Genomic DNA, 24709 nt, shown 5'->3' on the forward strand with positions numbered 1-24709 from the left:
ATCAGAGACTGAGGGCACTGGTTTTGTCCAGAACAATCCAGGTAGCAACAGAATGTTGAATCTCACCCATTTCAATCTTAGATTCTACAATATGAACCAGACAAGCTGTGAAAAAGTTACAAAATGTGCTACAGTTCCAATGTAGATGAAAGTATCTTAAGATCATTTTCCATATTCCCCAAAGAATTCTGGACATTTGATTTTTTCCTGTCTCTTACTGAAAGGATTGAGGAGACACCATCTATCCCACTTGCCCTCCAGCCTTATCCCCAGTGCTTTGTAGTTACCCTTAATGCAGTCCAGGTTATTACCAGCAACATCACTAGTGCCACATGAAAAATCAGCAAGGGGTAATAGTCCAAAAGATGAATAAATCTGAACAGCACCTCCACAGTGTCCAGATTGTCAGATTGCTGCTTTCACCTCCATAGGAAGGAGTTTCCTGTTACTATCATACAAATGTAACATTCATGCAGAGAGCAGGTTTCAGGTTCTGATCCCATGTCTAATTTGCACAGATGGTCCCCGTGTCAACTTCCCTCCATTATCACTGCTTCTGCATTTATTTTCAGTTGCTACTTCCTGAGGCCTGGAAGCATTCCTTAGCTCCCCTGCAATGACCAACCTTTCACCTTCATTTTTATGGTTTTGGAGAAGAAAATGAACTTGGGAGCAACACAGAGGAAGTGGTGCTTCCTTAACAAGACTCAAGATGCTTGTGAAAAGAAATATGAAAAAGCAGAAGCATCTATAGCAAAGGAATATCAGTCTTGAAGACTGCACACAACCCAGATCACAGGTGAACGTAAAAATGAATACTCTTCCAATTCCAGTTGAAAAGGTGCCCAAATTTTGCTAAAACATATAGCAAAATAGGCTTTTATAATTGGTGTGCTAGAATTAACATCAGCAGCCTGATGTTAGTTGATTAGCATTTCCACAGAATACTGTAAAAACTGTGTTGTGGTCATTAGCAAAGATGAGTCATTTCAATAAATGGAGTTTTAAATTAAAAATGATAAAACTATAGGTCTACGCCCACCATCAACCATAAGAGGCTGCTGACTAATGCTTGGGTTTTACATTTTACAGTGGCATGCTTTAAACACAGGGCAAAGTGTTCACTCAGCCCTGCCTTTGCACAGCTGACACTGCAAATTATCCCTGAAAAATCACAACTGGTAGGAAAGCATGATCTAGAAACGCCACCTGCTGTTTCCTGATTCAAAGCAGCTGGAGTGCAAGGACATGCACAAGGCTCATGTTTCTTTTTATTGCAGGAGAAACATTCCAGCATGATAAATAACAATCCTTTCCCATGTAACAGTACCCAAAAGAGCCCTAGGGTCCTCCTCTGATCTACTTAGTAGATAAAGCTTTAAGCAGCATTCCCTAGAGAGGTCTCCTGCAATGAAACTTAGAAAAAAAATGCAGTGATTCACTTTAAAATGCAAATTATTTTTTTTAAATCAGATTTTTCACCCTTAAATTACATATATATTAATTGAATTCCACAGTGTTGGCTTCTTTTTAATTTTAAACTTCATCCTTGACTAAAGCTTCATGTATGAACATAGTTATTCCACTGGCTACACTAATGTAGCGTACATCCTATTTTCTGAGGCTGTCTCCAAGAAATGCTCTCTAGTAACTCTGCCCTTGACATGCCAGCTACTCTGACCCAGGAAAATCCCTAAGTATTTGCTTAATTTTAGATAAATTTGGTTTCCTAACCTTGGTCGCTAGGAAACCAGAAGCCAACCAACACCCCCCTTGTGAGTGAAGTACGTAACTCCATTTGCCACACCGCCACAGCGTTTTCATGAATGTGTTTGATAAGGAAAAAAACATACTAACATTGCTTCTGAAGATATTAAACAGAATAAAGATGCTTGCTTTCCTCTGATCCTCTTGAGATGCACAGAATTTGAATAAACATTTAAAACACTTCCATACTTTTTATTTAGACTTTCAGTCAGAACGTTACATCTGCTGAAGACTGAATTATGAATCACAGAAGTTAGGTCAGCTACACATACTATTTTGTTCATTTCTGTAAAGACATTTAGCATAAGAAAAAAAACAATTTAAGTGTCTGAATTAAAATTTCAAACCATTGTCACCCCAGTTCTGAACAGCACACTAACACCCATTGTCATGGTGGTATCTTAGGCTGGCATTTCAAAGGCCTTGGGCATGCCTGCATTTTGAAGAGTGATGCCTGAGCAGCACTCAGGATTGTTTCTTTCTTCTTCTTTGTTTCATGAGGACCTTGAGTTTCTTATTGCATTGTTTGGTCACAGGATGTTTTTCACATGTTTTTCACCAACTGTTGGAACATGCTGATTTTGTCACAAGTTGTTTTTGAACTCTTACTTCGCCTCCTAATCAATATAGAAGATAGGTAAGGATGTTTATAGAACATTTTATTTGTTGGGAACTAAAAGCGGCTGGAAAAAACATCAAAGTGCCTATAGTGCCATGAAAGGTAGTATGAGGAGAGGGTTTGGAGACACTCTAATGAGTTGGCAGGTGCAGATACCGAAATGTTTTGCTGAATCGTGACCCATGATTATGCACTAGAGAGAAGACACAAATTGTTTTAGAGAGGTGTGACTTTGTAAGAGTAAACCATATGCTCAGGTGCTGTGAGAGTGGTCCAACAATGTGCCTTCAGCAGCGAATCACAAGAAATGCTGCTTCTTATGCACAACGGTGTCTAAGAAGTTATTAGATTCCTGCATCAATGGCTTGGCATTAGCATCAAAACTGAAACGTGGAAGCTACATGACTTGCACTTAAGATGCAGTTTCACATAAACAACACAAACAATTGCTCATTGTAGAGGAGAGATGAAGAACCTAGCCTCTAAGAGTTGCTAACAGTGGTTCAGTTTACCGTCAAATATTGAACTATTCCAAGAACAGATTCAACTGAAGAGGTTTAGCAGTCTGATAGCCCAATTGCTTTTGATTCAAAGGCTTTGCAGGGGTCTTCTTTGAATTAGGAATCTGGAAAAGCATATCTTCCAGCGTGCATGTAGTTATCTGTCCTGAAGCTTGTAGTTTCATACAAATATCTTCTAATTTGGCAGAAAGGTCAGAGTTTTCTTCCATCTTTTCCTTGATTGTAGCCAGCTATGAAGGAGAAAACACCACCACCACTGTGACCAGAAATTTATTCTCATTTTTACATCAAATGAAAATAGCATAGAAGGCAAGGGACTAAATTATTTAATGTCATTAGGGAACACTTTATCTACAATCAGATAAAATCTGAGCTTCTAACAGCAGGATGCACAATGAAAAAAAGATAGCTGAGTGCTTTCTCCAACAGTACACAAAGCTAGCCAGCCACTTTAAGCATCTGAATGCATCAGAACCCAAACAACTTCAGTAGGGTGAACTCCAGCAACTGAAGTTCTGTAGCTAAACAACCATTCATCCTGCCTCAGACAAGCACCATGGGCCTTCTTACATTACTATATACTTACCACCTGCTCAGAAAACTTGATTTTTTTCACAAAGGGAGGAATATCCACTTCTATTGCTGCCTCTAATGTCTTTATTACTTCTTCTAGAGAACCAGATCTGAGCTGGACAAGAACCTTAAAAAAAAAAAAATCACATCATACAAATAGTACTTATCATCAGAATGCATTTTTTTTAAAAAAGCAGTGGAGAAGGACATGAATCAGAGCAGGACAAAGTATGTTTCTAGATGTAACATTGATAAAAATCCATTAAGCATGAAGAAACCAGAGGTAATGATCAATTTCCATAGAGTTCTGGGGTTTTTTTCCCCACAGATTTGACCAAGCAAGGAAGGGTGAGCCTGGAAGGAGACCTCCTCTGAAAGAGCTGCGTTAAGCTGTTCTTGAATAAACTGTTTTTTTTCTATAGTGTAGACAGGTCACTTATAGGACACATGCAGTATATTTACCTTCAGGTTTTAGACCATGCAATTAAAGAAAAAAGTTCTTTTATGTACATATGTGGTTAAGGTTCATAAGCACAGAAGAGCCTTAAGTGTACAAAGCATAGCTAAGGAAAGAATTTACTTGGAGCTGTGGTTTTTTTTTGTTTTTTTTTAATCTCTTGTAGCAAGAAAGCAGAAAGTCATGATGCCATAATTAGAAACTATTCATGAATCTACACTCACAGACGTAGTACTGGTCTACTTTCCATTCTCATCTATTGCAGGAAGTGATTTTAAGAAATGAGGAGAGTGTTAACAATTCAGAATGTAACTCATCCAATTGACAGAAATTGTCTCTTGGCTCAAAAGCAGGCTCAGCAACAGTACTGACACATGCCTGGGCAACTGAAAGTTTATCGTCCAGTATAGTACACTTCCCTCCAAGATTGTAATACAAAACAATTACACTTACTTTAAGGTTATTGTATAAATTATTCTCTGTTTTCATTATCTGGGAACAATGAAATTTGGCTTGTGCTACATCATTCTAGGAAGGAATTATAAATAATAAAAAAAATTGGTTAAACATATATGACATACTTTCATAAAACAGTTAAAAAAGAACAGTCAAGAACAGTTTTTCACAACTTTTCATCATCTAGAACCCCTTCACCAAGACCCTTAAACTCCAAACAGCATCCAGGCTGTGAAAGGAACACCTGATGCTGGAATTTCCTTGTCATGTGGCTCTTTAGTATAAAAGATAGCATTTCCTCCTTCAGTTCATCAGGCAAAGGAAGCATGTAACACTGAGCAGGAAAACACCTAAAAGCTAAAAGATCTGCACATGTGCTCAGTTTGGCACATGCCAAAGTACTTACAACAGAGCACAGTTTATGTTAATGAGGGTATTTATCCTGCCGAGCACTTTTAAACACAGACATTTACAGTACCCTATATGTGCTGATTTATATAGACAGTAAAAGGTACACTGGCATTCAGTGAACCAACTACTGCTATCTAGGATCAAGAAAGATCTTACAGCAAGATGTACTGTCAAAGACCATGCAGATGAAAGAACAGTTAAGTGCAACATGGAGCATTATTCTGTCTGCAAACAGGTATTTTAACTGACTTTTACATAAGCAGCACCATTAAGAATATTTCATGCTGTTTAAGAAACAGAGATTTTGGGTTTTAATCTCAGAGAAGCCCTGTCATACCATAATGCACATGAATAAATTAATTTCAGTGATGCTATTGTTTGGTATCTGTCTTTGCAGAGACAGTGCAAAAAAGACCAGAGTGCGTAAGAAAATATTAATGAGTCTGCTCCATTCATTCCAATCTGTAAACAACATCAAATTGTTGTTACAGTGCCTGTGACCTCTGTTTAGACATGAAACAGAGAAGGTTCAGAATTTCATCAAGCTGCATACACAAATAAATGTCAGAGGAAACACTAGACTTCAGATCTTCCTGTTACTCTCCTGCTTAGTCTTTCACCCTGTACTGCCTTGGAGCCTCTTCACAGCAGTATTCATGCACATGATGCACACAAAAAGCTTCCACTGAAAAAAACACGTTGTGGAGAAAAACAGGCCATCTCCCAGGCAGGAGGGCAATACACATTACTGCCTTTGAGTTTGCCTCCCAAAATAAACATTTTAAATTATGTAGATATATTAAGAAGGAAAATGACACTAAATAGCAGCATCTGCTGGACTAGGTCTATGGTTACATCTAACCTGAAGGCACAGTTCTGCTTCCTCTTCTAAAAATACTCTATATGGCATTGTCTGCAGCACAAAATACCTGTGCATTAGGGTCAGGACACGCACCTAGATTTCACAACATTCACATTTACTTTGTGTGAGTTATCTATAATCCTACACTTTCACTGACTTTAAAGTACATCAGGTACTTGATGTTCTTACATAGAATAAAATCTGTTTCATAGATCAGTTAATGCTTCCTCTATGGTAGCTTCCTTTCACCAGCTACCTTTCTACAATAAAAACAGAGATATTCAGGCACGATTAAAAACATAAGGTACTCTACCTGCTTCAGAGCAGTTGCAACAGCAAAGCAGAATGCTCGCAATGGTAACACATCACCCTTTAGCTGTGCTTCCTCAAGCAGTTTCTCAGAGATTTTGCATGACTCCATGCTGTCCTGCAGAGAAATTTCAAACCTAAGTTGCACTTGTTATTCTTCTGGTCTGAAAGTACTACAGGCAATTGCAATTACATTCGGAAGTCAACATACTATGAGATCATTAAGGCAATTTAACCAAGCAGATTCTGTGCAGCACTTCTTGTGAAACACAACAAAATACAATACACAAAATTATGGAATTCGTAAGACAGTAAAAATAACTTCCATTATTTTAATACCTATGACTTGCCCTAGCAGTTTTGGCTTCTACATGAGATAAAACAACCCAGGGCAGCACGCTAAAAATAATAGACACTTTTCACTTTTCAGTCATTCCCAAATCAGCAAGTAAGTTGACCTTTTGTCCTTACTTTATTCAAAAAGCTACATTGGATAGCTAAGGAGAAATCAGTGATTTCTATGCATTGAACAACTCAGCACTGTAACACTAAAGAAATCTGCATATGTACAAATTTGAACATTCAACAGTTTTTACCCTCTCTTACGGATGAAACCTTACAAGATGTTTACAAAGTATATATTCTAATAATATATCTTAGACATGTCCCTGGTTTCCAACACAGAAAGCTTCCATTGTTGATGGGCCTATTTCCAATAGGAATCTATAGAAAAAGGCAGTGAGTTTAACTGTGTGCTATCTCACAAGCCACCATTCTCAAAATCAATGCTTCTCATTCTGGAAAATACGTGTAGAGCTGACTGGATCCCAAACAAAATAATATCTTTCAAAGTTAAAAGTTGGAAGCAGGAAAGTTTTGTAACAGCTAGTATCAACAATACAGATAAAAGCATTTATATTTCTTCCTAGTGTTTGGTGTTGATCTCTGTCCCTTTTATTCTAAGTGTCATTCCTGCAAAATACTGGCCACAATTTAATGGAGAAGGTCATTATTTAGGTGCTTATGGGATGAATTTCATGCCAGTGCTGAAACTACATGAGAAATCCGTAGCTTAAAAGACATTCTTTGAAAAATTTGAAGCATTCTAACCACTAGAAGATTGTTATTACATACATATTTTGTTTTCTTCAAAGCTAGACTATAAAAGCACCTATAGCATTTTCTTGCACTAGGACCATCTGTTACATTAGAGGATAGAACTGCCTTAAAACAATTTAAAAGATCCCAGAAGTGTTTTAGAGTTGACCTCTAAAACACTTCTCTGTAAGGATTAAACATTAATTCCTGTGTTTATCCACCAGCAGTAATTGCTGATCTTTAAGCCTTGTACATATTTTTGTACTGGTCTCTGACATGGTTCAAAAGAAACAAAGAATTAACCTGGTGAAAATCCAACACTAGTCATAATGATACCAGCCCCATTATTTCCAGCATTCAAGTAGTGCATTTTGAAGATATTTACCTTCAAGATTTTTTCTGATGTTTCTTATCATGAGCATTTTTGCTTCATGATTTCTCCTCCTGCCTCTAGCAGCTGAATCAACAGATTAAGCTTTTGAAAGAGCTCTACCTAATCCCCTTGCTGATAGTATTTTATCTTACTGAACACATCCTTCACCCCCAATTTATTGTGGCTGTTACAATAATCAAGCGAGAATTTAGGATAATTTCTCCTCTCTATTTGTATCAATTTGCTAAGCAAGTAATGACGGGCCCGATTCTGTATTGAAAACAGAGGCAGGGCAAGAAAGTAGAAAACAGAAGTCTCAGGAACCTCTTCCTGTTACATATGCCATGGATTCAAGCTTTCTGACAGCAAGTCATGGAAAGAAACATGTAAAGGGAAGAAGCTACAGCACAGGCAGCAAAGGACCCTTTAGAAAAACACAGTGGGTTTCCATGAAAGCCTTCAGCTACATAGCTATAGACCCAGAAACAACCTCAAAGTGGTAAATGCTTCCTCAGTGGAAACTGGCAGCAAACATCAGGTTATAAACTTGGCTTGTAGCACGGTGTCAGAATCTTTGTATATTCATAACTTTCTAAAAATGGTACTTTACATGGAACTGGTTATATCCCCAGATTGTATCCGTCAATCTGTAGCTATTTTTAGAAGCAGACAACTTTCACAGCACTTGTTCAGCTCTCCAAACACCAAAGCCATGTGGCTATCTCCCCTGGGTTAAAGACAGCTTTGATACATTAGAACTTGAGAATTTCAGAAGCACCACATAAATTACCACTGAACTACTTTTTTAAGCCAATTCCTTTTTACCACGTGTGCACTCAAGTGTCAGTGTACAGTTAACTGAGAAATCTGAGGAAGTTTTGGTGGCATAGTTCTGCCTTAGCTAGTGTCTTTCCTCCCAAGAACACAGGGACCTTGAAGAAGAGTTTCCTCCTCAGTTTGGGAAAGCACCTATGCTAATGTTTCAAATTGCAAAACTGATTCAAATATGGGGAGGAAGATAAAACAAACAAACAAGCAAACAACAAAAACAAACAACCAACAACAACAAACCACAAAAAGCCCAGACAAACATCTTTGGGGACCCCACTTTACTACAAAAGGGAAAGAGTTCTGAGGAAATACTTGTAGAGGCTGTGTAGCTCATGCTCTCTTTCTGTGAGCTAAAAATACAGTCCAGCTCAAGTGGTAGCCTATCTTGCACTGAAGGCATTCATTTAGGTTTCTTTTCTCCACTCAGCTGCCCATTTTCACCTGGCATGTAGGAACAGATTACCTTTCAAAACTCTAATCCTTGTCAAATTTGGGTGCAATTACAGAAACGGTTCCAAGTTACTTGAAGGGGGAGGGGAGAAACAGGTGGGAGATGTCTGACAAATAGAACATATCATACACATGCCTTGTTTGTTCAGGAAGCTAGACTACAAAATGTATCAGTGTGAGAGCTGAAATCCCCCTCACCGACAATAACCAGGCTACCTCAGTCTGGAAAGCAAATGAAGGCTGTATTTACAAGCTAATCTACAATCTATGATGAATGCAATGAATAAGTACAAATCTACACAATTCACAACATTTACAAATATATACAATCAACAGAAAAGCACAACCAAGCTCCCTTTGCTTTCCCCCCAAAGGGGCCTTTCCCAAGGGGCCTCTCTCCCAGGGGCCTCCTCCCCCCAGACCCCCCTGGCAGAAAGCAGAGAGTTAAGAAGCAGAGAGGCTGTTAACTTAGCTCGCCAAGGTCAGTGTGTTATCTTCAGCCAGGAGAGAAGAAGAAGCAGCCAGACAGCCCAGCAAGCTGCAAACTCAGACCCTGACTGCCCCAACTTCGTTCTGTGATTCTTAAACATTTCTACCTAATGGAAGTGTTTAGAACAATCATTATTTTGCTTTCTTACACCCAATAGTGACTTATTTACATTCCTTCACTTTCTCTGCTCCAACTTTGCAAAGAAAAATTAAAAATACAGTTTTAAACCATCACAAAAATCAATATTGAGTCTCAAACGCCGAGTATAACCTAAAGAGATGCATGAATTCCAGAGAAATAATACTGTGAGATATCAATGACTGTATCAAATTTGTTCCTTAATGCTTACATCCATGTATCTTTTAGAGATTTGCTTTGCAACATTAGTTTGTATGAGAATGTGCACCATGTCATGCATAATGAAGCAATTTAGAACTTAAATGTGGCTAAAATATTTGCACTAGATAAGAAATCCTATCTGGGAACATACTGAAATTTTTAAATCTCCCAAAAAAGGAAGACACAGAGAAGGCACTTCAAACAGTTTTTCATTCTGTAAATTGGAAGTACTTACCAATTTGTAACATATTGCAAATGCAAGCAGATAGGTTTCCTTGTTGAAAGGTATACCTTGTTTTTTCATTTCTACCAGGACTTCCAAAGCACCTATCCAGAAGATGTTAGTGTTACTCACTTCACAAATTTAAGGCTGTACATTTACTAACTGAAAAAAAAAAATCAGCTTTTTCAAAATAAGAACATAAACTGAAATCAGTTATTTATAAAAAGAAATTAATACATTTCAAAAAGTTTAATTTAGGGTCAGCTGGATGTAAATATTTCTTCCCAGTAAGGAGGTTTTCAACGTCTATTACCATCCAGCGTTACGGTTGGTTCTATTATTTTCATACGAATCTAAAACAATGGCATCACTCTCATTCTTGCTGTTTACCCAAAAAGCAAGTCTTTTAAACACCTGATCAAAGTTTCCATCACTTTAGGCAAACTACCTAACAGCTCCTCAATAATGCACACACTCTACTACACTAACAGCATAGCATTCAGGTTCTGGTCTACTTATTTCAACTGTGGTGAAGACTCAACTTTTAGGACAACTGTTGGACTTAGATTTGCCAAATGCCAAGAAACAAACCATTGCATGTCAAACAAATCTGAAATAAAGGCATTTGCATTACTCCATGATCAATTTAAACCTTTCTCATGGAAGGTCTTTTCAGTAGTGTCAGATGATTCCCTTTTATCCCTACACAAAGGGCCAAACTGATTTGAAGCACTTGACTTAAATATTGCAGTAGCCATCCTGTGTGGGTACACCAGTTACGACAAACCAAGAGACTACAGCCTGGTTTTGTTATCAAAGGAAAAGCGTACTCTGCCCTGCTCTGATACAAATGCAGAACTGCCAAACAGTATGGAGAAGAATTCACTGTTCCAAAAGCCATGTAAAACAAACTTTGAAGAGAGAAAACAAAAGCTATGGGAAATTACGAAACAAAGAGTTCAGTGAAGAGGCTTCAAGAAACAAGCCCCACTGGATAATCACAAGTCTGTGCAACATCATTCACATCTACATGCTTTACATGATGTTTAGCTTTATAAAACTATAAGCCAGTCAGCAATATTAATTAAAAATATGTATTTATATATACACACACTTACAGTAAGAAATATCCTCCTCAAGATGCACTCGTCTTAGCCCACACAGTACTTACTTTCAAAATTGCCCTTTTTAAATAACATAGTCATCAAAATATGGAATGATGCACTCTCTGAGAAAAAACCACGCAAATTCTGTAGAAGAAACAGAGCAATAAGGAAAGTTAGGACAGTGAGCATTCTTACTGTGGAAAACATTTAACAGCCCTTCCCACTGGAAGAAGGCCCGCCCTCAGAAGTTCAACATCTAACTCTCTGCATTCCCTGACTGTACCTCTGCCAAGTAACCTCTAAAATACCAGTGATTCAGTACGGCCAAATGCTCACTAACAATAAACAGAAATTTCCCAAAGATTCCCACTATTAATTCTTATTTTAATGACAGATTGTGATCTTTAATTCAATGCAAGCAGAAGTCACTATTGCAACTTTGAAATCTCAGGAGAAATATGGTGCAGCAGATTAACAATATGTTTGGGAGTCAAGTACCAGCACTATGAAACTAAAAGAATTTTTTCCTAATAACAATACCAAATGATGAACAGATCAGCACAATGGCTTGAGTAATGACAAGCAGAGTAGCAGAAGAACGTATATTTTACATTCCCTTTAATCACACTGTGTGTTGGGAATAGCTAAATAAAATGACAGAGATATTAAGCCTAAACTTCTGCAGCAGAGTCTAAAGAAGCAGTACTGTACCTTATTACCCATCAGTTACTAAGACCTGCAAGTACTACAGGGCCTATCTCAATGACATCGATATCAATGAAAAAAAAAAAGTCAAATGAAACCAAAATCCACAAACCTTTTCCCACTTCTGGCTAGGCATGCCTCATACCATATTAACTGACATAATAGAGATGACTTTCCACTGGCTACCAGAGATTTTTGAAAACACAACATTATTGTGCTAAATATTTGTAATTTATTATATGCTGGGCATGATTAATAACTTGTCATAATAGCACACATAGCATTTTATAGATGGTCCAAAACAAAGCTCCGTAAGTTTCTTCAGTACTAAAATGGCCAAGTTCCTGAGCTGATGTGTATTGTACCAACTCTAGAGGGCTCAGAGGGAGTTTGAAGCAGACAGTAACATGAGAAATCGCTGATGCAAATAACCCAAGGGATTTCAGAAGACTTCTACACAGAAACTCAGAAGTGTTCATTTCCAAGAATGATCTAATGCAACACAGGATGCAGGAAAACCTGCATCAGCTGTGCTCACTGAAGGAATTATTTTTTAAATCAATACTTTTTATTCACACAGTTATACAGAAGTACAATAACAAAGTTATCAAACTAGCATTTAATATTCACTTAATTACAGTTTTGCTACTTTAAAAGAAGAAAAACCATGTAATCTGTGCCCTTACATTAATGATACAGACATCCTTGCTACTGCAATACATTGTATAGCATACAAATCACTTACATTGGACTAGTAATAACAACAGTATTTGCAAAATACATAGAGGAATTACCTGATCTTTGATAAGTTCTACTGCAGGTCTTTCAAGGTCCAACTCATAACATAGCCTCATAAAGAGGGGCCCAAATTTAAAATTATGTAAGGCTGTGATTCCATTCTGTTCATGGTACCTATTAGAAAGATTTTTAAAAAGTTAGCGTCAGAGGACATGGAATTTGTTACAGGAAAATAGCTTTAGACAGACAGCAAGATCTGTATCAGCAACAACAGAGATGCATGTTCTCTACCTGCATCAGTCAATGACATTTAGATAACAGGAGATTAATTTTATGGAAAAATATTGTTTTGAGTAAAGTAATAAATTAACTAGTTATATGTAAACTCTTCTATTACTGATAAAGTTAGGTGCGTTGGATTAGTAATCAAATGGATCTCTTCCATGAGAATTCCCAGTTACTTTACTTTCTATTCAGAGGGTAACAGCACACGAAATTGGAACAGTCTGTTTTAGTGCCAGTATCTGCTAAAATACCTCAACTTTTTCTCTCATATGCTAAAAAATAAATAAAAACATAAAAATCAGGTGTTTCACTTTCTTTTCACAACCTCTACACTGTAACTGCTGGAAAGGTCATTCACAAAACCTCCTGACGTACCACTGCTGAGTCCAGACCAGTTCATAATCAGGCATGCCTTGGCTGGAAGAGCCATGGAACACTACTACCTCTCTCCACTTACTCTGCACACAGTAGGACACCACTTTGCTCCCATAGCATGATTCTCCTTCATCTGAGAGTCTCTGGAGGGTTGGAAGATCCAAAGTAAAGAAAACTACAGCCTTAGTTTAAAGGATTAACTATGCATGTAGCCTCTGAATTAGGGCAAGCCCTCAGCTAAGATAACCCCATAACCTAAGGTGATCTAATAAAATTGAATAAATAAAGACAGAAAATAGTGTTACCTGGATTGTTAAAAATACCTGTAAATAACTTTTCTGGCTAATTCCACATCAGATGAATTCTGGCACAAATGCAGTAAAGTTTTTAATTCATTTTTGAGAATCGTTTCGTTTTTCTTTAGTTTTTCTTTAATACTTTCAAAATATGGATCTGAAAATAAAACACATTATAGCAGCAGTTTACAGACAATTCCACTACCTGTGTGGCAAACTTGGTGGTTCAATGGTGATTCAATGAAACAGAAAGCTAGTTTCCTTCACCAAGAAAATTGTATAGAGCTTCTCACAAAGAAGCATGCCTAGATATCATCAGGAAGTCATACCAGACTTGGAAAACCAAGAACATGCTTACTGTGAGCTTAACTTCATTCTGTATATTATGGAACAGATCAGGTAAACTGAAAATTTTGAAAAGGAAGGAAATTTCGTAGGTTGACATTTTCTACCTTAAGTTTGTTCTTCAAAAAGTAAGAAAACAAACAAGATCAATTCCACTAAATATTGAAATGAGCTTAAGAACTACTCAACACTGTTTGTACAGAAGATTTACATTCCTTCACAATTGATGCAAACACATAATCTATGTATTTCTATCGACAATCATAAAGCTGTGAGTTGCCTCCTCCTCTCTATCCAGCACATTTTCCTATGACAAAATGAGCACTATGACAAGTCCTTCAGCTTCTCATTTCAAGACTTACTTGACATACACAAAATCAAAACCACATGTACAGCCTGACAGCCCCATTTCTCTAACAGTTCTCCCTTGCCATGCTGGGCAGGGAATTGAACTTTTTGTAGTAGTTGCTGGATCACTGCTGTTTCCAAGGTAATAACTACACAGGAAGTGTAAATGAGCACCCCCGAGCCGAATCCTGTGAAGTGAGAACAATGTACAGATACGTAAGTAAGCATATATAAAACGGTTGTGTTGTATTCAATAGTGGACACCTGGGATCCAAACTCTGTTTGTGAAGAATACACAGTAGTTACTAGAACTAATCTAAGTAATTTTCAAACTGCTATATCTAACAGTATAATTATTGCAGTTAATGGTTGCATTATTACTATAATAATCAATAGCTACTATATATTCTCTGTAACAGATAGTTATTACTGCCTTTTCCATTTCTAAACCAAGTTCATTATTAGCCCACATTACTTCTTTTTATTTTTCAAGTATCAGGCTGAACACTGACTACAGAAACCATGCATACATTCACACAAACAGGTGCTTAGCAGATTGTTTTAATGAGTTCTCAGAGATTGTATGAAACTAAAAGGTCAACGGCCATCTGCTAAGGGAAATACTTCCCTTCTGTCAAACTGTTCTAGCATGAATGAGTGTCCCATAGCAATAAATTCAAAGTATCTCAAGCACAGGGTGAATAATTTCAAATATGACTATGTCACCATCAGAACAAAAACATAACAACATTATGACTTGCCACTCCACGATTTAAATCCCATTTTCATATAACACAGAAACATTGTCATATTGACTTTACTCCATCTATGTCCCAGAAGACTGGTTTGTATAAAACTAAATGTGATTAATTGTCTCTTCCTTGCCACACAAAATAAATTAAAATCAACTACATCCTTTGGAATAATTGTCAACTTGTATCACCAGAACATGATTAAACAGGTGCAGGAAATGTGGTTTTACCTGGCCTTTCTCAAATATTAAGGGACGATTTATGTTTGTGTTCCTTAAAGAAGGAATACAGAACCACAGAGAATCACAGAATCAGCCAGGTTGGAAGAGACCTCCAAGATCATCAAGTCCAACCGATCACCCAACTGTAACTAATCGACTAGACCATGGCACTAAGTGCCTCATCCAGCCTCTTCTTAAACACCTCCAGGGATGACTACCCCACCACCTCCCTGGGCAGCCCATTCCAATGGGCAATCACTCTTTCTGTGAAGAACTTCTTTCTAAGATCAAAGATCAAGCCTAAACTTCCCCATGCACAGCTTGAGACTGTCCTCTTGCTCTGTTGCTGGTAGTCTGGCAGAAGAGATCAACTCCCACCTGGCTACCACCACCCTTCAGGTAGTTGTAGACAGCAATCAGGTCTTCCCCAAGCCTCCTCTTCTCCAGGCTAAACCACTCCAGCTCCCTCAGCCACTCCTGATAGGGCTTGTGCTCCAGACCCCTCATCAGCTTTGTTGCCCTTCACTGGACTCGAGCAGCTCAACATCTTCCTTAAATTGAGGGGCCCAGAACTGGACACGGTACTCAAAGCGTGGCCTAACCAGTGCTGAGTACAGGGCAGAATGACTTCCCTGCTCCTGCTGGCCACACCATTCCTAATAAAGGCCAGGATGCCATTGGCCTTCTTGGCCACCTGGGCACACTGCTGGCTCACGTTCAGCCTACTGTCAACCAGTACCCCCAGGTGCCTTTCTGTCTAGCTGCTTTCCAGCCACTCTGTCCCCAGCCTGGGGTTGTTGTGGCCAATGTAAAAAACCCTGCACTTGGACGTGTTAAATCTCATTCCATTAGCCTCTGCCCATCTATCCAGCCTGTCAAGGTCCCTCTCCAGATCCCTCCTACCCTCTAACAGATTGACACCCACTCCCAGCTTGGTGTTATCAGCAAACTTACTGATGATAGACTCAGGCCCCCTAGATCATCAATAAAGATATTGAACAGGATAGAGCCCAACACTGATCCCTGGGGGACATCACTAGTGACTGGCTGCCAACTAGAAGTGGCACCATTCACCACCACTCTCTGGGCCTGGCCCTCCAGCCAGTTCCTAACCCAGCGCAGAGTGCTCCTGTCCAAGCCATGGGCTGCCAGCTTTGCCAGGAGTTTGCTCTGGGGGACGCTGTCAAAGACCTTGCCTACGTATATAGTTTAAACAGCATGACAAATTATTCATTATGAAAAAAATCCCCCAATATAGCTCCTTTTTAATTTGGAAAGCCTGAATTTGTTTTTCAGGTTCTGAGTATGCATACATCATTTGTAATTGGATATACAACTAAGAACTTACATTAGGTAAAAGGAAGAAAAAAGTCTAAAAGAATAAGCAAACTAAATTTACAGAGCAGATTAAAAGAAAATTACACTCATGGGCCTTCTCTGGAGAGTTGAGTAGCTATTAGGCTTGTATTAACATTCTCTGCTGACGATATATTTGAAGGAAGTTTTATCCCGAAATATTTTCCATCAGACTATTTGACAAAATTGGACACCTTGCATAACTGAAAGTTTCTACACATTTTCCAACACAACATAACTCATACCGTTTCATTCCACAAAGCTTCAGATCTTCCAGTAAGTTTAGTCACAAAGTTTTCAAGAGGAAAACATAAGTTGTTGCTTTAAATGGGGTCAATTACTGTCCTATTACAATTCTTTCGACTGTCTTCTTTCCTAAGACTTGGGCTAGAACTGAGAATGGTGATTATGAAATAAACGCTAATACCTTTATTGCCATGAACTTCATTTCTAATTGCCACTTTCGTCCGCTGAAATTCTTGTAACTTTATATCACTGTCTGTTAGCAGATACCGCTTCCCTATCATAAAAAAGAAAGAGGAAGGTTAAATTTTGCATCCTGCCGTATATTTTAATACTACTGAACTTTGCATTTTTTAAATATTACTTTTAAATACTGTGTGATGCCAGACTACTGGCAGCATCATATTATAAAGACTGCAGAAACTGCTCACACTCCTGACAAAATAGTCTAATCAGTATGTCACAGTTTTCCACAGTTAATGCATACACAGATGAAGAAATACATATTTATTTGACATGCAAAAGAAAAAATAGAGACACCATTCCTCTCTGCGTAGCCAAAGTACATGAGGATTCTGTATAAGAGTGTGGTGGGTTGAAAATTCCCCCCAACATTAAGATCTTCCTCCTTTCTCATGCTTTTATAACAGTCTGTCTTAAAAGTTCATCACAATTCACTAGTGGCACAGCCTTCTTTGCTCAGATATGCTGTCCTGACTGTAGTAGAAAGCACTCTTCTAGAAGCTCCAAATGCATTAGGAAGGCAAAAGATAAAACTAGAAAGATTATTATTTAGATTGTAGTAGCACTCAGGACACCTAATGAAGTCCAGTGTAGTACAGACATTGGATATAAGCCATTTCATCTTGAATCCCCAAATTCACTTTGGGTGCTGACTTTAGCTGTGCTGTATTGTAAGTTTCTTTAACATAGCAATCATGCAAATGCTATTTGTGAACTTTTTGCTGTCACAAAGCCTTCTCATCTAGTCCAACACTGAAAGACCATCCTTGTCCTGGACCTCTCTAAAGATGGTGCGAGAATCATGCCAGTGTTTGGGGTGGGACAGGCACAACACATTACATGGACACTCAGTGGTCACAAGTGCTGTCAGTGGAGAGCTCGAGGCAGCAGAATTTTACCCTTCTTGAATTCAGGGGCCCCTGGGGAGCCTAACAGAGTCGTAATCTGAGTGAAACCAACAGTGGTGCAGCAGCCTGAGATTCCAGGTGAGGCCTACGCTGGGGATTTCTCTGCCATACACCTCCTTTCCACATGCCCCCATTTTATTCTCTGGGCGAGGGAGTGCTTATGAAGGGCCTCTGAAGCCCAAGCATGGTAGTAGTGGTGATTATAATTCACAGGTGCAGCCCAGGATAAAGTCGTCATCTCAAAATAAATACCCAGTTATGAAGCTGCCTGGTTTCTTTTTTTGCCTTGGTGTTTTGTTGGTTTTTTTTTTTTTTTTTTGGGTTGTTTGTTTTTGGTTTTTGTTCATACCCCGAGAGTGGCAAACTTGGCATAAATTAAGTAATACTGCTGCTAACCGTCCCTTTAGGATAGCTCTGCCCGACCTGCCCACCGCAGCACAAACAGACCCATTCTGAAGCCCATCGGGTGCCCTTTAGCACTCTCCCTCCCGCCATACCCAGGGCCGAGCGGGGTAGTCCCGCAAGCACTACAACTCCCGTCAGGTACAAGGCCGGCGGCGGTCGCCGGGAATGCCGGGAATTACAGCACTCCGGTTGTGTCCCCAACCTGCTGACAGCAGGCCCTGGCCGGGCACACCGCCGCACGCCCCTACGCGCAGCCCACGGTACCTCCAGGCAAGCAGCCCCAGCAGCCCGAGGTGGGCGGGCGAAGCGCCGAGCGCAGCACCACCTCCCGCACTATCTGCTGAGAGCCACCGGTAAACGCCGCCGCCATCTTGTGCACGGGCCTGCCGCCGGCGGCCGAGGGCGGGGCGCGCGCAGGACTGCCCCGTCCTGCCGTTCGCCTCCTCCCTCGGCACAATGGCGGGGCCCATGCTCAGGCGAGGCGTGCTCTGGTACGGGAGGACACTCGGTGCTGCGGCAGGTTGGTGGTCCGTTGGCAGGCAGCAGCGGCGCTCGCCAGCGCTGCGGAGTTTGCTACGGCGGGATGCGGGGGGCTTGTTGAAGAACGGCGCGGGCGCGGGATACGGGCCTTGACGGGACAGGCTCCTCGGTCACCGTGGTTATTGCTGGCTGTGGTGGCAGCCACCGCGGGGAGTGCGAGCAGGGGCGGAGTGCTGCGCAGGGGCTTTCCCTTCGCGTTTAGGCTTGTCTAGCGCTCCATCTGTAGAATTGGAGGCAACTCTGAAAACCGTGTGTCACTAGCTTTTGATACGGAGCTGTAATCTTAACGTGGCTTTTAAAAATAGGTATTCTACCTTGCCGATTTCATAGCTTGGTATTTTAGGACGTGCCTGTTGGGGTTATGGGAATTGAGGGGAGGTCTCCGAACACGTGGCCGCCAGTGTTCAGCAAAAACTGTTGACGCGGGTGACAGAAGCAGAACGGAGACTGATGCTTTTGAAAAGCCACCAAGCCACCTTTCCAAAAATCCTGGCGGTTGGGAAGAAATGAACTCATTAATGTTTACTTAAAGCCTTATTCTTGCTAGTGACATCCATAACTGCGAATGAACTTACAGAACTTTATTAATAGTATTTTGTGGGCCTCTTTTTTCAACGTCATGAAAAATACCTTTAAAAGAAACCCCACTAGCCAAACAAAAAATACCTCTTACTTTGTAACAGTTTGGTAAAGCGTTGTGTTCATTCTCATGCTCTGACTGTGGAATTTTGTGTATCAGGTCTTTTTGACAAAAATTTCCAAAGATGTACAGAGTTGGACATGTACGTATAATTGCTTGTCAGAAGGATGACAAGGAGAAAAGTTGTTTCACACCCAGGAGTAACCAACTATTAGTGGGAGCAGATTTTTCAGACAAAGGCTTTAAGTTAGTGACTAAGAATTCTGTGTAGCATAGCCTGTTTTAAAACTACTTCATGTTTCTTAATTTCTACAACCTTCTGTATATATTACTGTATCTTCCTTCAACAAATTTTATCCAGATGATCCTCATGCATTTTCAGGGCCTCACCACCTGTGAGAGATGCATAAACATGATTTGTTCTTCCAACTGAAAAATTCTACATTTGTTTCAAAAGTTGGAACAGCATCTTGAGCAGATAGATGTCAAAGGTGGTACAAAGAATACTTGGAAAAAAATTTCAAATGCATTTATCTGAAATCTGTAGTTCTCAGGAGGTGAAAAAAGATGATTAAAAACTTGAGTTTTTCCAGGCAAGCATCTGCTTTTCATTGCCAGTAAGACAAATCTTTACAGGTGGAAAAATAGCCAACAGCTACACAAAAGCCACACCGTGTGTATTAATTTTTTTGCTTATACTTTTATGTCTGCATTTAGCTAATTGCTAGCGCTTGATGAGAATTGATGAGAAAGATTTGTGTGCATGAAGAAGGTATCCTTTATTGTTGTTTTGGGGGGTTTATTCCTTTTCAGATGTATAATTTTCTTAAGTACAGGTTTGGAAAGATTTGTTTCATGCTGAAAAAAGGGGAGAGCGTTTCTGTTTTAAAAATTATGAGGTAATGGCTCATTTATACACAACAAATCTGAACCGGTATGGTAGCTTACTGCTGCCAGCTGTGTCATAGACAGTTTAATGCATCCAACTCAGTGAATGTGACAAGAGAAGGTGGTATCCAATAAAGTGTGATTTTATTTAGAAATACCGAAGCAACCTGGCTTATGTAGTAATTTCTTTCTTCATTAGGTAGAAGATACATTTTTTCTGCAGCTTATGTGGACAGCTCAAAATGGGAAAAGAGACACAAAGAGGAGCATAGCCTGGGTGAGATAAGTTTGTTCCTTTTTCTTGACTTTGACTAACTAATTGCAACCTGAACTAATTTTAGACTAGTTTATCACCTATAAATACTTCAAAATAAAATTATGTGTAGAGCACAAGGCTTATGAGGTTCTGTGTCAAAATCTGCCCAACGTGTTAAAAATCTATTATATATGTTCTGAACTATAATGCAGAAACAAGTTAGAATTTACCCATTTAATGAATCTTAGGTTTTTAGAAACGATTTTTGGTTTCACAAAAGCTTTTCTGAAGGTAATCATTTAATGTCTGTCAGTTAAAACTTTCACCAAATATCTTTTTCATTGTCTTTGTTTTAGCTGTAATACAGTATGAAAGAAGACCTAGTCTATAAGCAGTACCATTTTTAAAATAACTTTTTCTTCAGAGTTTTGGAGCAGGGAAGTTACATTTCTTGTAGAAATTTTAGTGGAAAAAATAAAACTAAACCTTGTATTTCCGAGGAAGCTGTACATCAAACTGTCTGCTAATGAGATCTCCTGTGCAGATTTCATCCCTAAATTCCTTGGCTGCATTACATTTCTAATTACATTCCACCATCTTTTTGGCCACAATGTTAAATAGAAAGCATCACGCAAGGTGTTTTTCCATGCTAAAGATACAAATGCATTCTTTTGTACCAGAATCATTCTGGAAACCCATTACTGCTTAATCATTGTTTTCCATTTTTCCTTCATGGGTTCCTGAACCATGTGTGTTAATTCTAAAATAGATTATCAGGTTGAAAGTAGAATCAGCTAGTGAAATTCAAGACCTTGTCAGGCAGGAAGACAGCCAAAATGATCAGTGGTGGTTTTTATGCACTAATTTGTTTCTGTTATTTGCCTATGAATACCTAGGTTGGTTTTGTCAACATGTTTTACTGTATGTGAGCCAGAAACAGCTGGTGTATGCTCGTGGCTGAAGCTTGGATCCTGCAGAGACCATTAATACCTTGTAGCTCTTTACTGTCAATAGGACTGCTCGTGCAGTGTCTTTTGGACACCCTAGTGCCCTGGCATGCATCTGAATCAGTCACCTCCAAATGGTAAAGGGTTCTTACTTTAACAAATGTTAGAGGCAGAGAGATTCACTGTACAGGAAAACGTTGTGTGAGAGTTGATACAGTCTGTTTGGCTTTCCCCAGGCATGGCAAGACCTGTTGGATAGCACAGTTCTTTCTGCTGTTGTTTTGATCCAAGCAGATGTCTGTTCCATGGTTTTTTAAAATAGCTGTTTTGCATTTTCATTTTGTGTTCATGGAAAAGAGAAAAGACGCTAACATGGTATCAGCTGTACTAGTGTTTTCAAAGATGAGATAGCCCTGCAGATGTCTGCTCTGTAGCTGTCAGTTGCATGGTTGCACATAGTCTTGTGTGTAGTAAGTTGTGATTGTAGCTAGAACAAGTCCTTGTGTTGAGGTGTTGCTGTTTTATTTGTATATTTCAAACACTGGTTTAGAACAGGAGTTCTGCAAAACTATGTTGTGAGGATAGATGTAAAGGAAAAATGAGTATTTCTGATTTAAAGTTAGTTCCACTTTTTTGCTGCAGTGATGTGGTGCCATCTCAGATTCAAACTCATACATTGTGTCCATGTAAGATACGCTTTATTGTCTTCTCTGTAGTCTCAGTTTGGCAATGCAAGCCTGAATGAGTTTAGCAAACTTCAGTACTGAAAGCATGGGAAAGATCAAGACAGTATATTGTGTATGGAAGCACATTTGTTCAAAAAGATAGGAATTGAAAAGGTGTTAATTCAGAAGTTAGGAAATGCTTGCTGCAAGGAACTTTCCTGTCTAGAAATAATTTGGACTCAACTTACTAAAACTGAGATATCAAGGAAATGAGAGGCATGTTTCATTGGTTCATCACTATCAGGGGCAAAATAAAGTGACAGTAAGCATCTTGATAAGCAGAATAGCAATTACGAGAATCCCAAGGGGTGGCAGAATTCAAATGAGATAGGAAATTATTTTCTTTTGTTAGAAAAAAATCGTGGTAGCAGAAGTGGCTCATCCACAACAGCAGGTGGCAGTACTGCCTTTACAAACTCGAGTGATTTCTGTAGTTCTTTCCAAAAGCTGCTAGGGATGTGGAAATACAGAGATGCTAAGATGTGAAACATACACATTTGTAAAGTACTTGGCTCATGCTTCCTTTATGTTTTAATGGTGTCTTTAAAATGAATCATAGAATCAGTCAGGGTTAGAAGGGACCACAAGGATCATCTAGTTCCAACCCCCCTGCCACGGGCAGGGACACCTCACACTACATCAGGCTGGCCAGAGCCTCATCCAGCCTGGCCTTAAACACCTCCAGGGATGGGGCCTCAACCACCTCCCTGGACAACCCATTCCAGGCTCTCACCACTCTCATGGTAAAGAACTTCTTCCTCACATCCAGTCTGAATCTCCCCACTTCCAGCTTTATTCCATTCCCCCTAGTCCTATCACTACCTGATAGCCTAAAAAGTTCCTCCCCAGCTTTCTTGTAGGCCCTCTTCAGATACTGGAAGGCCACAAGAAGGTCACCTCAGAGCCTTCTCTTCTTCAGACTGTATAGCCCCAACTCTCCCAAGTCTGTCTTCATAGGAGAGGAGCTCCAGCCTTCTGATCATCCTTGTGGCCCTTCCCTGGACACATTCCAGCACATCCCTATCTTTCCTGTAATAGGGGCTCCAGAACTGGATGCAGTACTCCAGGTGGGGTCTCACCAGAGCAGAGTAGAGGGGGAGAATCACCTCCCTTGACCTGCTGGCCACAGTTCTCCTGATGCAGCCCAGGATCTGGTTGGCTTTCTGAGCTGCAAGTGCACATTGACAGCTCATGCTGAGCTTGTCATCCACCAGCACCCCCAAGGCCCTCTCCTCAGGGCTGAGGAGATCAAGGCTTTCTTTACATAGAAAACAAAATATTAGCCTTTGAGTTAAGATACTAGGTCTGTCCATCATTCCCAGGGCAGGTAAACTTTGTGTCATAGTTGTATGTGTTTTCCTCTTGGCTGCCATATTACTGGATTTCAGCCCTGTCCTGCATAAGACACAGTGGCAGTATGTGCAGCTTGTTGATATGGCTACATACTGTAGACAGGTGTACACTGTGAATCAAACTAAAACTGTGTTGCTTTCCTAGGCCACAAAACGGGTATTAGATGTTGTAACCACTGACTTGTCAGTTGAAGGCTGATATTTTCCTAAATCACCCTTTTACAGGCAGCCAGACCTTGAGTTTATATGAACAGATGAAACAAAGGTGAATGTGAAATATCAGATACCATTATTCTAGAGATAACTGTGAAGCCATGTCCAGAAGTAAATAACCTCAGTTCAGGCATATGGTTTGTTTTGTTAGTTTGTTTAAAGGCATTCTTATTGTTATGCAATATTGAGAAATATATTTATAGAGAAATTAAAGTTTTGTAAAGTTTCATCTTTGAGAAATGTATTTTATACGCAGTGTTTATGAGAGATTATATGTACCTAGTGTTCTCTTTGATAATGACTCTCAGATAAATCATAGCATCATAAAATGGTTTGGGTTTAAATGAACCTTAAAGATCATCTAGTTCCTAGCCCCCTGCCATGGCCAGAGATACCTTCCACTAGACCAGATTACTCAACGCTTCATCCAGCCTGGCTGGGGGCATCCATGACCTCTCTGGGCAACCTGCTGCAATGTCTCACCACCCTTACCATAAAGAATTTCTTTCTAATGTCTTGTCTAAGTCTACCCTACTTGAGCTTCATTCTATTCCCTCTTGTTCTATCAGTACAACCCCTTGTAAAAAGTCCCTTCCAGGCTTGTTATGGGCCCCTTTCAGGTACTGAAAGGCTGTTTAAGGTCTCCCCAGAGTCTTCTTTCTTCCAGGCTGAACAGCCCCAACTCTCATAGCCTGTCCCCATAGGGAAGGTGCTCCGGCGCTCTGATCATCTTCATGGACCTGCTTCAGCAGTTTGATGTCCTTCTTATGCTGGGGATCGCCAAAACTGGATGCAGTATTCCAGGTGGGGGTCTCAAGGGAGCATAGTGAGAGGGGTAGAGTCACCTTTCTCATCCTGCTGGTCACACTTCTTCTGATGCAGCCCAGCATAAAGTTGGTGCTGCAAGTGCCATTAGGGTTGCCAGCTCATGTTGAGTTTTTAATCAACTGATGACCCAAGTCCTTGCACTATGTAAAAAAATATTTGCAACATATATCTATTAAAATGTACACAGAATTTTGCTTCCACCATTGAACATTTAT

The 24709-nt window shown here is 39.7% G+C and overlaps 2 protein-coding genes across 3 annotated transcripts in view; one reads left to right on the forward strand and one right to left on the reverse strand.

Moving 5' to 3' along the window:
- Positions 1-1953: 1953 nt before the first annotated feature.
- On the reverse strand, positions 1954-18475 carry PTCD2 (pentatricopeptide repeat domain 2). Its single transcript, XM_054397566.1, has 10 exons — positions 18370-18475; positions 16734-16826; positions 13312-13441; positions 12385-12502; positions 10951-11029; positions 9792-9883; positions 5980-6093; positions 4391-4465; positions 3494-3607; positions 1954-3137 (listed from the first exon to the last, which is right to left on the reverse strand). Exons 1-10 carry the CDS (start codon positions 18473-18475, stop codon positions 2913-2915), a joined length of 1146 nt encoding a protein of 381 aa, XP_054253541.1. The 3' UTR covers positions 1954-2912.
- Positions 18476-18577: 102 nt separating this feature from the next.
- MRPS27 (mitochondrial ribosomal protein S27) overlaps positions 18578-24709 on the forward strand; it is a 45933-nt gene continuing 39801 nt past the window's right edge. Inside the window, exons 1-2 of one of the 2 annotated variants that reach the window (XM_054397879.1) lie at positions 18578-18596; positions 20373-20450. The gene's annotated coding sequence lies outside the window, so the exon portion shown is untranslated. Of the gene's footprint in view, positions 18626-20372; positions 20451-24709 lie in introns of both variants that reach the window. The other variant, XM_054397878.1, reaches the window with a different exon arrangement.

Source organism: Indicator indicator, chromosome Z, assembly GCF_027791375.1.
Source record: "Indicator indicator isolate 239-I01 chromosome Z, UM_Iind_1.1, whole genome shotgun sequence".
Taxonomy (NCBI): Eukaryota; Metazoa; Chordata; class Aves; order Piciformes; family Indicatoridae; genus Indicator; species Indicator indicator.

What these genes read in the sequence shown, in the direction of transcription:
- PTCD2 (XM_054397566.1), bottom strand. Translation starts at nt 18,475, where the DNA reads ATGGCGGCGGCGTTTACCGGTGGCTCTCAGCAGATAGTGCGGGAGGTG. An exon ending in TAGAACTTATCAAAGATCAG is followed by an intron (nt 11,030 to 12,384) that starts GTAATTCCTCTA and finishes TTTCTTCTACAG; the next exon opens with AATTTGCGTGGTTTTTTCTC. An exon ending in TTGCAATATGTTACAAATTG is followed by an intron (nt 6,094 to 9,791) that starts GTAAGTACTTCC and finishes ATTTCTCTGCAG; the next exon opens with GACAGCATGGAGTCATGCAA.